Consider the following 17,070-nt stretch of genomic DNA (forward strand, 5'->3'; position numbering starts at 1 on the left):
TACCAAAGACACATTTGGAACATTTTGAATGGGCTTCACTTATGTAATTATATGTAACAAAGAACTTTTGTTTTTTAGCCATAGAAAATCTGCTTTTCATACCCAATTGAATGTGACAATCTGTCCCTGCTATTGTAACGCCATCCTCTCTGGTCCAACAAAGATAACATAAGTCATAAATGAATAAAACTTCAGAAGAAGAGCACATTAGTACTTTTCACTGCTGGAATTGATTTCATTTTATCTTTTTATTGGTTTATAAAACAACCTCCAACATGGCAGTTGCATCAATACCTCTCTGAGTACATGATAAACTTAATTAAGATTTTATGAGATTGTATCCGACGTGGCTAGGTGTAGCCTATAAACTGGAAGCTGGTTATAAAGGTGTGTAAAGACTGACTGATTGACTGAAACACAAACCGGAACTGAAACAATTCAGCTATACTGCTGTATGAAAAGCATTGTTCCTCCAAGCTAATGATAAATCTGTTAAAATGCAGACCTGAGAAGATAATAAGTAAAAGGTCATTCTCTCCAGGCCCTGAGGCCTGTGGAGCCTCTGCAGACTGGGACACTGGAGCAGAGCAGGTATGTGATGCCTTGACCTCTGGTGCCGCAGGAAATGTTGGCATCTGGCCACAGTGGCTGCAGAGCGATCGGAGAGCGTCTGGCTAGTCCTCCCTCCCTCGTAGCGGCCACATCACTATTCTCATCCACCCACCATCCCTCCGTCCACCCGGGCTTCAACAAGTTACCGAGATCTGTAGTCATAGCAACGGGCAGGCCTGCCGATGCCCTTGGGGATCATTTCTTGACAGAATTCCTCTGCGTCCTCTCTCAGTAAAAGGTCGGCCCCTCTGCTGAATGGCTGTTTATCTTTGCAGACGTGTAAGCTTCAGTGTCCCCTGGCTACCTTCATCACCCTCCCTTCTGTTCAGTTCTTCCTCACCACTTGTTTTGAATGCAAAAACTCATGTCTAAATTAGGTGAAGAATTAAAAGCTGTAAATTCGAAAAAGCCATGGGACAAAACCAGAGTAGGAAGCATTCCTCTATTTCTAACAGTTTCGTATGCTTGCATTAACATGTTGGTGGCACAGCAAAATGTCAGCTGTATTTCAGATTTTATATTTGATCTTGATATGTAGAAAAAGAGTGAGGGAGTCGGAGTATTACAAGAGCAGTGTGAATAATGTTCCAGGTGCAAGAGCAGGCTATTCACAACAAGGATATTTATATTGTCTCCTTGCTGAGTTCACAAATCTTGGCTGCTCCTCAGTGGAGAAGAGGTGCTGAGGAGTAGCTGACTTTCATAACGACACACACCAATCAAACACACCTGATGAACGGCTAGTCACTGGCACCTCCTTAAAGATCCACCAGAACGGGTGTCCTTCCAGCAACTGGAGAGAGAGACAGATGGTGGGAAGGGGAAGACACCAGAGGGACAGAAATAAGGAGAATAAATGGGGAGAGAAGTACACTGTCAGAAGCCACTGGGAGAATCAAAAGAGAAAATAATCATTCTCAATCAAATACATGTAATCCTTTTTAGTGGCAGAACCAGCTGGTGCAACGTCGTTTGTCACCACTGTGCACCTTTGATACAGACAGATGATCCTTTGTGCATCGGCTGAATATTGAATACACACATTTTTAATCAAATCTAATCTTTTTAAATGATTAGTATAATTGAGATTCAAAGCACACATGGTGTAATGGATTTTTAGTCATGGACTGAGCTTAAAATGAAGCCTATCTACAATACATCAACCCTCATCTGATACCATGACACAAGGTAGAGATCAGTAACGCATCGGTGGAATTGTAAATGAGCCATGCTCCCCCATAAGCCTCTGTTATCAGAAACAACAAGTGACAAGAATATGAATCTGAACTATTGACTAATGTGACTCAGCCTCCTGTTACTGACAGTTTGTTCTGTGCCTGTGGCACTCAAAAAGGTATTTGCTCTCAACAGCGCATCCTTGCATAATAATCCAACAGTAATGCCACAGTCTGTATCTGTCTCTCGCTGTTTAAGCCCATCTGCACCATTAACAACACAATCAGTGTCTCATCTTTAGTCAGCAATCATCCGAGTCTTAGATTGCACATATGAGCATAAATATCCGTCTCTCTCCCTCTCACAATCATTGCCATCGTTTTTTTTCAGTCGTTTTTCTGCCACAAACACAGAAACCCACGTGCCACATTCACACACACGCAGTCTTTCAGTAATCTTGCTTTCACTGCCTCCCACACAGGCATCTGTAAAAGAGCATGTGTGGTTCATAGCAGTAGCTGTTTCTACACTGCGAGAGGCTGGCAGTTTCAGAGCCCTTAATGTGTTGCATACTCTGCTGTATGTGCATTATGTTACAGGTCCTTGCTAACTGCAGTTTCTGTTTGTAATCAAAATGCCTACACTTTTTACTTCTATCCTGTGCATATTTCAATACGCTGCAGAACCCAGTGAGGAGACAAATGCAACTTGTTAACAGTGCACGACATCTGTTCCAAGATCAGTCATTTCAAGATGTGCTTAGACAAGCTGTGGTGTCAGCACAGAAAATGCTACAAAGGAATATTTTTACCATGGACCTTTACCCATGTTTCCTCCTTTGTCTTGTGTAGGTGAATGATTGCGAAACAGAGAGCGGCCTTTGCAGTGCAACCTTGTCCCATGCTGCTCCCTCCTCTCAGGGGATGGCCAAGGTCCAGGATGGACACACGAACACATGTGACAGGTACACGGTGCTACAAATGACCCTGACGCTTGTTTTTCTCAGCACAAAGAAAATTCCTGTCCTTAAAAATCCACTTTATTTATTTCATTTTCAATATGTGTGTGTGTGTGTGTGTGTGTGTGCACTGCAGCTCTGCAATGTTAGAGGAGAGCCAGGATGGTATGGACAGTGGTACCCTAAGTCCTGCCTCAGCTCGACAGGTCACCATCCAGCGCCACCCAACTCAAGGCTTCGGATTCATTGCAGGAAGCCAGAGGCCTGTCATTGTACGCTCCGTCTCTGCTGGTTAGTGTATGTGTGTGTATGGGAGAGACACGCAAATAGAGAATGCAGGGAGAGTGATGGCACTTTAAGTAATCCCATAATGAGTCAAATTAAACTTTCCTTTTATCTGTATGTATATGATTTTGTATGCTGGGCTGTGTGTCCCATCTTATCTGCAGACGGCCCCTCCTTTGGCAAGCTTCTCCCTGGAGACCAGATCTTGGCCATTAACGAGGAGACGGTGAGCGACGCGCCCCGAGAGAGAGTCATAGACCTTGTAAGGTAACATCCTTTACTGTCCCAGGAGGGAGGGAAGTGAAGGGGGGGGGGGGACCAGCAACACGGGCAGGTGGAACTAAGGAGGACATGGGGAAAGAGGGTGGATCAAAAGGAACAAACTGCCTCTTATTGCTGGTGATGCGTTACATCAACACAAACCTGTGGATGAGTCAGTCCTTTTGCAGCTGAAGGACAGCAAGGAAATGGCAGATATAAACCCGGAGAAGCTCTTGAAATACCATGAAGTCCGTGGCGTTATCTAACCCACTCCAATCTCTGTTGTCTCTCCATAGACGCTGCAAAGACACTATAGTTCTCACTGTGCTGCAGCCCCATCAGGTAGTATAATGGGACACTCACTCTCTTTCATGTTCCTCTCCCTCTGGATTTCAGCTGTAGCACTTTTTCTGTCAGTCTGAATCATACAGAAACACCATACAGTATTCTGTTCCAACAGTGCACACTCGTACAGTGCAGACATACATTAGTATTCATGGCCATGCCCACACATTAGAGTATTTTCTTTTCCTGGTAACCCCCTTCCAGAGCAGCTCCATGTAAGCACATAAACACCTATATGACACCTAATTAGATTAAGATTGTGTGTGTGTATTTATCCATACAGAGGAAATAGAAATACCCAATCTATTTAGCCTGTAGAGTCCTGTAGTCATATACGGGATAGGCATACTTAAGTGGCAGTTTTGCAGAAATGTGCTTGTGTGTTGGCTCTAAATAGCATGTAACATCTTTATTGTGCACAGACCAACAAGCACAACAAATTAGAAATACTTAAACGATTAGCAGGTGAGTTCACGTTGAAAGCAAGGTTTACAGTTGTCGCATTGCAGCAGCATTAGCCAGCTCTCCAACACATGTCTCTTTAGCACTGGCAGTCACAGGGGCTTTTCTCTCATTTACGTCTCTTCTTTCAAGCTGATTCAAAAGTTCCTCTCTCTGTTTTTATCCTCAGTCACCCAAGTCTGCCTTCATAAGTGCAGCCAAAAAGGCCCGCCTGAGAACCAACCCGCCTAAAGTGCGCTTTTCAGAGCAAGTGTCCATCAGCGACCCAGACTCAGTGAGTTCGACTCGTCATGTCTCTTGGTGACATGTGCATTCAAACGCGTTACCCCGTCCCTCTATCTCCTGCTTTGCATTTCTTTTGTTTGATCAGTAATTGCAAAAAAGCTTCAAGTGGCCTCCCTCCATCCTCTTATTTCAGCTTCTCTCCAGTGTGTGTATGTGTGAGTCTTTGGTCCAGTGGATTGGCCTTGAATAAATTGCCTTCCGGACTGATTTGAATTCTCACAGGAACAACCTGAGCCTCTTTTCACATGCAATGAAATGTTTTGAAAACAGCCAGAGTATCACTTGAAATGTTTGAGGTGTGTGGCCGTTGGTTGCACATGGTAGAGCTCTCATGTTCCCACTTTTCTTGCCTGACTAATCAACCTGTCAATATACAAGCTACAATTAACACTTATGGGGCTTGAGTTGCACTATTTCATGTAATCCGATGAAGACATGCTGTGCAGCTTATGCAAGAGTCGAGAGATCAAACACTAATAATGACTAGGGGGTGGGGGAGTTCAGAAAAAGAAGGCATTGTCTATTCAATAACTGTGTTATAGATGCCATAAATATCTTACATTGAAATGTTTGGTGAAATTTAGCACCGCTCATTGCAATAATCATTTTTGTATATTCCCTAATGCCTGATGGTCAGTCAAGGATCAATAGAGGAAAAGGGTAGTGACACTGCGAATATAATGCAAGCATGAAGATGATGAGCAACAGGCAATCAATAAAGAGTAAAGTGTATTCCATAATTCTATTTTCTATTTTCCCAAACTTAACAGAGGAAGGTAGAGAACAGGATTGTTTATCACATGGACCACCAGGTCTCAGATAAAGCAGACAGCTCCAGCTCGCTTTTCATTACAGCTGATTTTACCATCCACTCTAGCCTGGCAGAACCAGCAGTCAACATCAACATGTGATGTCCTTTCTCAAACCTAATAAGGATTTAAATCAAAGAGAGAGATTTTCCCGCAAACCAACAAAAGCTATCAGCTCCATTAATGGTTAGAAAAAAACAGTGGCTGAGGCTCTGAATCTTCTCATTTCTCTCTTAGAATTGCAAATCCAATTGATCAGAGCTTGAGGTGCAAACCACAAGACACTGTTGGTACAGAGAAAGGTGCGGGTGCTAAGACTGGTGTTTCAGCCACCACCCACCAACCCATGGCAAGGCATTTCTTAATCTCTGTCTCCAGTCATCAGGAGCCACAGGCTGCTATTGATCATTGGCGGGCTTATCAGTGTTGGCCACATAGCCTGGTGTTGACTGAGAGAAAGAGAGAGGCAAAGAGACAAGGCTGTGGTGTTAAGCTGTGATTTGCCTCTCATAACACTTCCCCTGCAGCTCCAGCTCGCCCTCACTAATGAGAACAAAGGTAGTGACTTGTAATGGGAAGTGATAGACCTGTTTGTGGCATCTCTTCTTTGGTTCAGTCTCGCTTTAATGCTGCATTATGGAAAAAGATCTGCTGGCTCATAACTCCGGCTTTTGTCGCTTCCAATGTGCACAGCAGAACAGCTTGTTGAGCCTTTTGAATACTTAAGTTCTTCAGAAACAGACTGCCAGGCATCTGCTGTGGACACAGCTCTTCATTTCAACTAAACGCATTCTGTGAGATATATTGTTGCAGTAAATCCACATCCCTTTACGGTAATGAGTAATGTCTGTCTACTGTTACCACAAGTCCCATCATCAGATAAAAAAGAAAAAAAGATAAGGTTTGATTTGGTTTTGGCCCAAAATTATGGAGGATCATATTTGGGTTGCAATGCTGTTTCCCTCCACATGTCACATTTAAACCCCTATGAATGTTTTCTTGAATTAAGACACCTTCTTTTCCTCTGATGACTACCGTGGTCCTTTGAAACTACCTAATGAGAAGTGAGACATTTTCTTAAAAAGCCTTCAGTAAGATTAAAAAGAAAAAGGAAACAGCAGTGGGGAGGGGAGAGCGCCAGTCACATCACATCCTAGCAAGAATGAGCTGAACCACATATCATAACTTTTCTTCTAACGAGTGACGAGTAAAAGCAGTAACCTTGAAACAAGCCTCTGCTCTTATGTCTCCACTCACAAAACTCTGTGGTGAATACTTTCAATCCCACCATCCAATTTTCTTTGCATGGCATACATATTGAATGGATAGACTGAATGAGCCCCTCTTTGATCCTGATACAATGCTTAGGGTGGGCATCCAAAGCCAGACTTTTGCTCCTTCTTAGACTGTCCTGAGTTCAGTTACAGTATCTCTCCATTGTTGGCATGAGACATCTGTGTTTCTGAACACTCCTCCTCTTTTTTCTCTATTTTTTTTGGCCACAAAAGCAAAGCACAGACAGTTTGTATCATATATCATCATGTATAATTCTTGATCGCCTCTTTGGCACAATCACATGCATACCATCATTTTGTGTCATTAACCCAAAGCTGTTTTCTCTCTAAATCTCTTTCAGACAATGCTCAAGGACGACTCCTTGCTACTCATACCAAACGTGTTGAAGGTGTTCTTGGAGAATGGACAGATTAAGTCCTTTACGTTTGATAGCCGTACCACTGTTAGGGTATGTACATACAGTTGTGCACACGGGAAAGGCAACTGAATTTCATTATTTTGATTTTTTCTTTAAAGGAACAATAATCCATTTTCATATTAACAATAGAGTGGATCAAACGACAACACTTGTGGTGTTAAACCAAGAGATAATTATCACCCAACTCTGCTGTTGTTCTATGGAGATTCAGTGTCAACTTTACTGCTGTTCACATCTCGCACCACTGTCTTTTCCAGCAGACAACTGTTTTCAGCTAAAAATCTCTAGTTAAAGACTAGCTCTGCAGTACCAGCCTGGCTGATCTTATAGCAGACAGATACAGTTAGCACCTAGCGTGTAAAAGTGCTGGAGCATTTAGCTGCTTAAGAGCCAAATATATTTCTCAGAAGCTAGTAAAGACTGAAATGCAGCTAGAAGGACATCAGGTGGCCAGAAAACTAAAAATTTAAGAAGAATGAATGTGTTGCTGCATGTATGCCGGATACATAATTAAGCAAACGTTTGCTAACAAAGACAAAGAAAGCAACTTCTATATGTTTAACATTTAGCCTGATAATTATAACTACACTAAAGATAACCATACTAGTGTTGATTTGTACTTTTCAATGATATAATCGGTTTCAAAGCTTTTTGTAGAACAATTTCCTACAGATCACTGATCGCTCAAGCCAAGTGTCACTGCTATATTATAGATAAGATTATATCTAATAAGTGATTATTTTGAGAAAATGGATAGAAAACTGCTTTAGTTTTCTTTCCAGTTTGTGGAGTTTAAAGTATCAGTAATGCGATTAAGGCCATAAAGCAATAAATGAATTCAGTCAGACAGAGGTCATTTCTGTCTCTATGTCAGACTCTCAGGATGAGTCTGACATCTCAGAGCAGACTCATTAGAGTCTCTATTAGATTTTACAAAATCTCTTCTCTTCTCTTCTCATGGAAGGGAGGGGGGGGGGAGAAAAACAGCAGCACTTTAAAGGAGAGATGGAGGAAGCTCTCTACTGTCAGCCTAATTAAATGGAATTTCAGCATAATAAGAGGGCCCAGATCAATAAAACAATGCCACAGATTAAATCAATGGCACAATAGGATGCCCCAGTTGTATGCCCATTAGACTGTCTGTCAACTAAAGAAGCTTTCCTGCAGTATTTTAAGCTACTAAAAATCTATAGCATTCTGTAGGTCCGTCAGTTGATTGTGTGGTGTCTCCAGGCGCCATTAAATGCAAACTGCATAGGTCAATATGTTAAAACTGCTTATCCCAGTTTTTCAAGGACAGCTGTTGCTTAGGTTACATCAACGAGTGCCAATTAAATTATTTATGGAGAGCAAACCATTAGCGCACATACTTCACAGCTCTTAATGATCCTTTGTACTAAGACTTACAAACCACAGTAACATATCACTACAACAGAATCCCTTTTAATGTCCATGCCTAACACATTAGGAGGGCAAAGAAATAATGGAACCTTATCCTCAGGCATAGCCCATGGGAAGAAACCGTGAATTTCTGCTCAGATAGTGTTCTCTGTACATTTTAAAAAGGTGATATGAGAAAAGCTCTACATCATTCATAGATACTGATCTGCACAAAACCAAAAGTTTGCCCTGCACATCCCGACGTGCAGACGTTATTATTTTTAAATAGGATGCACTTACCGTACTGCACATAATATCTATGGAAGCTCTTCATAGCACACAATGACAAATATGATGCCAAAGTAAAGCTCCTAAAAACATCACAAGGATATCAATTTGACAAACTTCCCTATACAAAAACAGAGTGAAATTACGTTGAAAATATTCTCCATACAACAAATATATATTTTTCACGGCAAGAGAATTTATTCTTACTGTGGAAATGTATTCCAGTCTCTAATCTGTTTCCATCTCCTTCCAGGATGTGATCTCCTCCCTGCAGGACCGCCTGTCACTGCGCTACATTGAGCATTTTGCATTGGTGCTGGAGGCAGGTGGTCTGGACCAGAATCAGAGGTTGCATCTGCTGCAGGATAACCAGCCTCTGACACATGTAAGAAACTGAAAACAACTAAATGATGTGTGTAAAAACACAGTTTCAAATGATGGATATGTTTGCAGGATTAGCAATATGAAATCCCAACCTATTGACAACACAAAATAAGATAAAAACCTTAAGTAAGATTTCTAAAGAACAGTGATTTGCATCCAAATTCACAGTTTAGAGTTTGCAGTATTTGGTTTGGGTTAGGTTTGGTTTGGACAAATCAATGTTTAAGGAATGACGATCTTGTGTGGCAGTCATCTTGTCTTATAGTTTCATCTGCATCGTCACATTGTCAACCAGAGTGCAGACTACCCTGTTCACCAATGGAAAAAGATCCTATGATATTTGACTGTGACTAATGCCAAAGTTGTAGTTGGTTATACAGCTGATACTGTCGCATTCCCTCAGGTGGTGCACAGAACCTATTTCCAAGGGATGAAGTGTCTATTCCGCATCTGCTTCTTCCCCAAGGACCCTGCGGACCTGCTGAGAAGGGACCCTGCTGCATTTGAGTATCTATACATACAGGTAAAGCACTGGATTTAAGGGGGATTTAAAGGGATGTCAGTCAATCTCATGACGCTGGAGGGCTGTCTCCTCAAAAAGCAAGGGGTGCCAAGAGGGAGCCAATGGTTAGAGGTTATAGGTTTACGTACCTTTGTCTTCTTTAACTTGAAAGAAGATTTTAGAGCTTCAGAGTTAGAAAGGTTGCATATTCCAGAGTCAGGCTCTGGGGACAATGGCTGTGCTGCAAGCGCTCCAAAAACACTTTCACAGCCTTTTGAATTTGGAACCTGTCCCTGGCAATAAAACTGATGATATGACTAACAGAGGATTCCGGTCTTTAATAATGGCTTTTGCAGTCGGCCGTGTATAGAACGCATTTGATCCTGCTTTTACAGAGTCGCAATGACGTCATCAAGGAGCGCTTTGGCATGGACTGGAAATCTGACATCACGTTACGACTGGCTGCGCTCCATATCTACATCACTGTGTCCTCTGCACGGCCAAATCAGAAGATCTCTCTCAAGCATGTCGAGTAAGTCCACAAACTAAATTAGCTTTCAAATTAACTTATGAGAAATTAGACAGAAATTGATGTATTGCATATTTTACCTCATTACTAATTCTGTGTACCGTATCAGTGGGTCCCACAGTGAAGTTTGTTCATTCAATAACGTCTAAATGATTGATAATTAATCCCAAAAATATTAAAAACTCAAATTACTCAAGGATCATTTTCCCTGGGTCGTTAAGAGACAAAGAAATCCATTGCTTTGTGAAATTACATCTCTCCCTCAATTTGCTCATTTATTCTTTAAAAACTCAACCTAGCAAGCAATTAGCTTCTGCTATCACGACCACAGAAGCAGAATAGATCTGCTCTGCCTGTAAAAGACTTTGGGTGGCCATGTCTTAGAAGATGTAAGCCAGGCTCACTATGTCTTCCTGGTAGATAAAAAAAAACCCTCCTTTTTCCTCTCAGTTGTGATCCTTCCTTGGACTGTGATTAACCACCCTGTGCATAATTCTGTCTTCTTTCCCTTTGCTCTCAATTATAGAAAAGAGTGGGGACTAGAGCCTTTCCTTCCCCTCACTCTGCTCCCAACAGTCAAGGAGAAGAATGTGTGCAAGTCCCTGTCTCAGTTGCTGAAGACATACCAGCATCCACCACCATCGGGCAACAAGGTTTCTCCATATGACACATTTTGACACTAACTGTTAATAGTAAACATGTCCATGTCTTTGGTTATAGTGCTGTTATAATACATTTACAGGCATTGAAAATGCAAGGAGACCTCTTTCCAAACTGCCTTCCTAAATCTTGACACTTGCTTCTGCTGCTTCTTTAAGAGACTTTAATTTATTGCATTCTATGACTATGTTTGCTTGACAAGCAGGCCTTCATCTTCAGACAAACCCTTCATCTCTTTAGATGTAACTGTTGCATAAGACTTTATGATCAACATCTGTGGCTCAACAGTGCCCCCCGGAGGATGCGGGAAGTGCTGGAGGATGATCCCACTATTAAAGATGAGCATTTCTTGTTTATCATTTTGATGACAGGTTCCTCCTCTCCAAGGAAAGCTGCAGTACATGCGTGTCCTCAACGACCTCCCTCCTTTTGGTGGGATACTGTTCCACACTGTTGGACTGGTAATACATTTTTCTAATCTTTGGGTACATGTGTATCTCTTACTTAATTGCTCTGTCCATCAGATTTCCTTATGTGTCTTTGAAGCTGTGCATGTGGTCGCACAAGGATCGTGCTTTTTCATCGTGCTGATTTAACATTTTAAAGGAATTGCCTGTGGAACAGTTGATTTTGAAAGGTATAATGTGTAATGTATTCCAATTAGGCAAATAGTTGTAAACCTTCTGGGTTCTTCTACAGGATGAGAAACAATCAGCAACAACGCTACTGATTGGTCCGCGACATGGCATCAGTCATGTTATTGACCTGAAAAACAACCTCACAACAGTTCTGGCCGAGTTCAGTAGGGTTGCCAAGATCCAGCTTTACCGAGAAAGCCAAGGAGTGGCTCGTGTAGAGGTGACGATCCATGAGGCCAAGGTATTACAACACAGTCTCTAAAGATGCACACTACAGTTACATCTGATAATGACAACAGACAAACAATTTTGCAGCAGAGAAAATTTGCATTTTGCATGTCATCTCTTTAGTGATGCAATATCCAATTTAACTTTATAAATTATCAAATTATTGAATACAAAACCATTCAACAGTTTTATATATTTGATTTCACCAGGTCATTACAAAATGAGCAGGCAATGCTTATTGCCTGTCCCCTAAATAGTCTCCTAATTCCCCTCCCTACCACCTTCTGCAGCCCCTGGTCCTACTCATGGAATGGCCTGATGCCAGTAACTTTGCATGTCTCATCTCTGGCTACTACAAACTGTTTGTAGACCCTAAACGGACCATCTATTTCCGGACCGCTGGTCAGTCTCAGCTGACCAAGGCAGGTATGTTAAACATCTTCTTGACTTCTAGGGGTTAATTTTGAACACATGCTCTGATTTGGCTATAAACATCAAATTAAAAAGAATTTAGAGAAAACAACATTGTTTGCTTCAAAACTTACAACATTTGTGTCACACATTTAGAGTTGAAAGTGAAAATGTCTTTCTTTCAGCATCATATTAGATACTGCATGTCAGGCAATATTTGGTAATCTTCATTATATGTTCAGTCTACATGGACATTGATCAACTTCCTCACTGGCTGAAACCATCACCTGTACTTACCAGGATTTCCTGCAACTACCATCCCATGGCGCCCTCTACTGTCATTCTTCTCACCTCAACCTTGACTCATTGGAATGAGATAACCCATATTTGTTTTTTCCAAGATAGAATAACTTTATGTAAATTTTCAGTGAATTGTACTTTTTGCTGTAATCATAAACATTTACTGTTCAAACATGAACAGATTCTCTGCCATCTGCTGTCTCAACCTGTAGTCCACATAAAAGAAGGATCATCATACCATCACATTCCACCAGAATCTAACTCTCCAACTTCCAACAAACTTCAACTTTCAACATTCATCTCTGAAATAACAAATAATCCCCATGTGACCACCAGCTGTCACCTCTGTTTTCCCATTTGGATCTTCTCTGTCCCCACTAGTTCTTAATACCTCAAACTCTCCACTGCTCTGACAATTTTATCCTCAGATTACAGAAGCTCCCACCATGCCCACCCACGTTCTGGGGCAACCAGCTTGCCAAGTGGAGGACGGCGAGGGGACGAGAGGGAAAGCTCACACAGGGAGTCAGGCTCTGCTAGGGCCCTAGTTCCGGCAGAGCCTCAGCATCTAGGCCTGTGTCATGTTCACCTTCGAGAACAACAACAATTTCAAGAGCTCCAAACACACGTGGAAGCTGAACTCGACATCAATGAGAACTTTATTTCTCAGGAGCCCCCTGGGCGGCCCCGCACCAAATCAGACCCAACCCAGCAGAGTACAGAGGAAATAGCTGGGATTTTAGAGAGCCCAGCAGTGGAGAGTGCAGGATTCAGAATCCGAGCTCAAACAATGGGTCAGTCCCAGAAAACCTCACAATACTTCTGTGACTCCTGTAAAGCTAGGCATAGGGCAGAGGGTCTGTCAACAGCAGCAAACAGTAGTGGGAGCTCAGGGAAACACTGCTCCAGTGCTTGTGCCTCCCGAGATGGAGGTGCCGTTGACCTCATGGCCCTACCGCCCCCAGGAAATGAAGAGGACGAGGCAGAGTGTGGAGGAGAGAAGCTACAACCACCACCACCTGCAATTGCTGCCCCACCACCTGGCTTCAGGGACAACAGTTCAGATGAGGATGATACAAAGAGAGGGAGGAGGGCTCGAACCACTGCCAGCCCAGGGGTCACTTCTGGGAAGCTGGCACAAGCCAAGGAAGATGTGCCTGTGACACTGATTGATAATGTGGCCACGAGAACAGTCCGAGATCATGCCCAGGAGCTTGATGACGCTCTGGTGTCCACCTTGCAGGCACTAGAGGCTTTGGCAGCCTCTGAGGACTACCCCCATCACCCTCAACAGCCAACACAGACTGCAGGTCAACAGCCTCAGTCATGCCAGAACCGTATCTTACACACAATTTATAATGATCTAATAAAAGTTTACTTATTTATCCATTTCTATTACACACCACATTTGCAGTATATTGTCTTTTTATTATTTCTAAATTTCCTAGTGAAATATCAACAAAATCCGCAATCTCTTAATTTCATGTTAGCAGTGCATGTATGATAACTGCAATATATATTTGAGGTAAAAGGTTCAAGACTTCTTACAGACTATTTGCAGGATACTGAACAAACACACCAATACCAAGTTGAAAATATCATGACTAAGAATATTACTATAACAGCAATAGCTGATTTCTACAGAACTCTCCTTCAACAAAAAAGACATATCCTATTATTAAAAAAAAGATTTCACGAACATACAATTTATTAGTCTTTACACATTTCCTGCAAGAGATGCATTTCTTTCAGCTTGGGTGAGGTAAGCCCACTGGTACATAGTTCAGTCTGGAAAGGTAAAACAAATCTGATCCAGAGGGACTGATTTTGGAATCAAATTAAAACTATTCCAAAATTATTTTTGGAATATTTTGTATTTTACCATATTTTGTGATGAAGATGAATCATTCAACTGCACGTCTGTTTGATAACTACCTAAAAAACAGATATCTAATTAAATTTTTCTGTCTTATTAATATTTGTTGTTTCTTGATTATCCTAACGGTCTGTTTTGTTATCTTCCTCCTCAGGGCTGATTGTCTTAGCTGCCATTACACCTGAGTCATCATTGGACTCAGGCCATGAGACCAACTCCTCTGAATTGACAGATGTTTCCGAGATGGTGTCAGCGATGAAGCAGAACCAGAACCAGGCCTACCTGCTGGCTCACCACATCAACAAGGACCGTATCCTCTGCCGCCGTGACTTTCCCCTGGCTATCCCTGGCTGCACTGCAAAGACCATAGGGACTGGGGCCTTTTCTGTGGGTCAGATTCGTGCTGGCTGTCCACCCAAGCAAGTAATCCTCAGCAAGACTGTTCCCTTTAAAGTCAGTCCCAGTCAAGAGCCTACAGTGCTCAGCATTGTGACAGAGCAGGGGGGTAATCAAGACACAACTCATACTGAACAGAAAGCAGAAATGAAAGAAAACTCTGAGTCCACCAAAGCAAACACCCCTGTTCCCCTTTCTACATCACCTGAAGAACTTAAGATATCTGATGCTTCATTGGCAGCTCAAGTCAGTAAAGATCAGAAGTTATCAAATTCTTCTGGTGAGACACGGAGCCAAAATATTTCTGAAGGTTCAAAGGGGAAGACAACAGCACCTCTTAATACAGACCCTCGCAACAAAGCCTTACCTATCCTCCTGCCGGTGGACAGAACTGCCTCTGCCAAGATTTCTCCCACTATTATGTGCCAAGATGCCAAGACTGCCTCTAGCGAGACCATGAAGCCTTCAAGCTCTACAGAACTTCTGCCAGTTGATGACCTTTTCTGCACATGCCCAGTGCAACAGGAGCCTGGGCCTCAAGTAAGACTCAAAGACCCACAGGTTCAGAAGGTAGTGGTGTTTCAGTCCTCCTCCCCCACGGATGACGAGCGTCTTCGGGCCAAAGGCCTCCAGCTGGCAAATAGCAAAGAAAATGCAGTGAAAGTAGGTGCAGATCCTAGTTTGGGAAAACCCAGCCCTCAAATACAAATTAAGTACTCCCCTCGTTTGCCTGTAAAAGCAGAGAGAAAAGAAGCAACTGAAAGCAAGACTGAGGGGGCCCAGGGAAAATCACACCCTGAGTCACAGAAATGCCCCATAAAACCCTTACCTATTCTAGATGATCCAACAACGCCTAGCCCATGTGTAAATAAGGTCTCTACTCTCCCAGCCAGAGACTCAAAGAAACAAGGCAGTGGTAAAGGGAAGTCCCAACGAACTGCCCCTTTCTTGAGTTTTAGAAACCTTCTTTCAGCTACGTTCCCAGCAAGAATGCGGAGAGAAACAGACGAGAGAAGGGCTCAATTACAGAAAGTCCGTCAGTATGAGCTAGAGTTCTTAGAGGAGCTGCTGAAACCCAAGTCATCCCAGGGAGAATTTTTGCCCCAGGGATCCTCACCTGTGCCCTCAGGCACTCCTTGTGCCTGCCAGCTCCGCACCAGTCCTGTCCTAAAGGCACCAGGCATCTCCAGGGAGCAGCGGCGCAGCTGTGACTGTAAGCGAATGTGTAGGGGCATGCGACTCCCTGACACACCAGTTGGCTCAGCAACAGAGGCGCAACACAGAGGCAGAGAGAGGACTGTCTCAAAGACTCCCCCCGCAGTCTCCAAAGCCCCTCACACCCAAGGTGCTACAAGGAGACCTCAGACCTTAGAGATCAAGACCACACGAATACGCTCTACCAGCCTTGAGTCAAGAGAGCCAAGGGGAGAGCACAGTTCCTGCTTGCCAACTTGTACTTCTCAAACAGACTGCATGGGAGCTCCACAATATAAGAAGCTCCAGAGGCGATACAGCATTGGAGAGCTGGATAACAGCACTAGCACACCTGTGTATGCTGAGGTGAAGCCTAAAGCCAAGAGCCTAGAGAAGGAGATGGAGAGAGTGAGGGCCACGGGGCTGAGGCTCCCAACCCCAATAGAGCCAGTCCACACTCAGTCTCATCAGGCAGAGGGAAAGGGGAAAAAGGGAGTGTTTTTCATTCAGGGGGAAGAGTTACTGCGTGAAAGTAAAGATGCGACTGGCGAGGTGCTACTGACCCTGCCCAGTGAGGACAGTGATGACAAGGACAAATGCTGCTCATTCTGTTTCTGCTACAGGAAGTGTGAGGCAGCAGATGAAAGCAGTGAGAAGGATGAGCTCTCATACTCCATACCCCTTCAGGTCCTGCCAGGCATGGAGCTGGACTCACGTACCTTCCCTGTAGTAAGTAAAACACTTCAGGTTCTTAATGCAGAGGACTGCAGTGGAGAAGAAGAGGAGGAGGAAGAGGAGGAGCCACAGACACAGGAGATTGACTTGAGAGCCTGTGGTACACTGGAGGGGAGCCTGGCACGGGTACAGGCTCTACAGGGGAAAAGTTTCAGCTTGCCTGATGGTTTCCTAAATGCCCAGTTGGATGCTAATGAGTTGCTAGCTATCCTGCGTCAGTGCGCTAACAGCCCACAAGCAGAGGGTGAGGCTCGTCTTCAGCCCTCACAGATTGCAGAGTACAAACAGGAGCTGGCAGTGCGCTTCAAAGAATTTAGAGCATCTTGTCGGCGGGTGGCAAGTGTTGAAAAAAGCCCGACACGCATGCTTGCTGTTGTCACAGCCAGCTTTCAAGTACTGTGTGAACTAACTCAGACCTTCATCAAATTGGTCAGAGGGGTTCGTTCAGAAACCCAAAGGCTGCAGCTGTTGAGAAAAGTTGAGGAAGTAGCTATCAACTACACTTTGCTTCTGCGCGCTGCAGAAGAATCAATGGGACACTCGAGCAGCTTACCAACAAAGACAGTGAGCCCTCAAGTTTCCTCCAATACCAATAACATGAGCTCACTCACTCGACCCATCAAAACTCTGCCTGCCCAGTAA

General features: G+C 43.4%; 1 protein-coding gene across 1 annotated transcript; it reads left to right on the top strand.

The window, feature by feature from the left end:
• The first annotated feature begins 2,645 nt into the window (after positions 1–2,645).
• On the top strand, positions 2,646–17,070 carry frmpd3 (FERM and PDZ domain containing 3). Its single transcript, XM_070837094.1, has 15 exons — positions 2,646–2,752; positions 2,883–3,037; positions 3,196–3,298; positions 3,589–3,634; positions 4,269–4,373; positions 6,830–6,937; positions 8,829–8,960; positions 9,363–9,482; positions 9,857–9,993; positions 10,517–10,643; positions 11,022–11,111; positions 11,350–11,529; positions 11,807–11,942; positions 12,656–13,537; positions 14,258–17,070. Exons 1-15 carry the CDS (start codon positions 2,712–2,714, stop codon positions 17,068–17,070), a joined length of 5,175 nt encoding a protein of 1,724 aa, XP_070693195.1. The 5' UTR covers positions 2,646–2,711.

Source organism: Pempheris klunzingeri, chromosome 9, assembly GCF_042242105.1.
Source record: "Pempheris klunzingeri isolate RE-2024b chromosome 9, fPemKlu1.hap1, whole genome shotgun sequence".
Taxonomy (NCBI): domain Eukaryota; kingdom Metazoa; phylum Chordata; class Actinopteri; order Acropomatiformes; family Pempheridae; genus Pempheris; species Pempheris klunzingeri.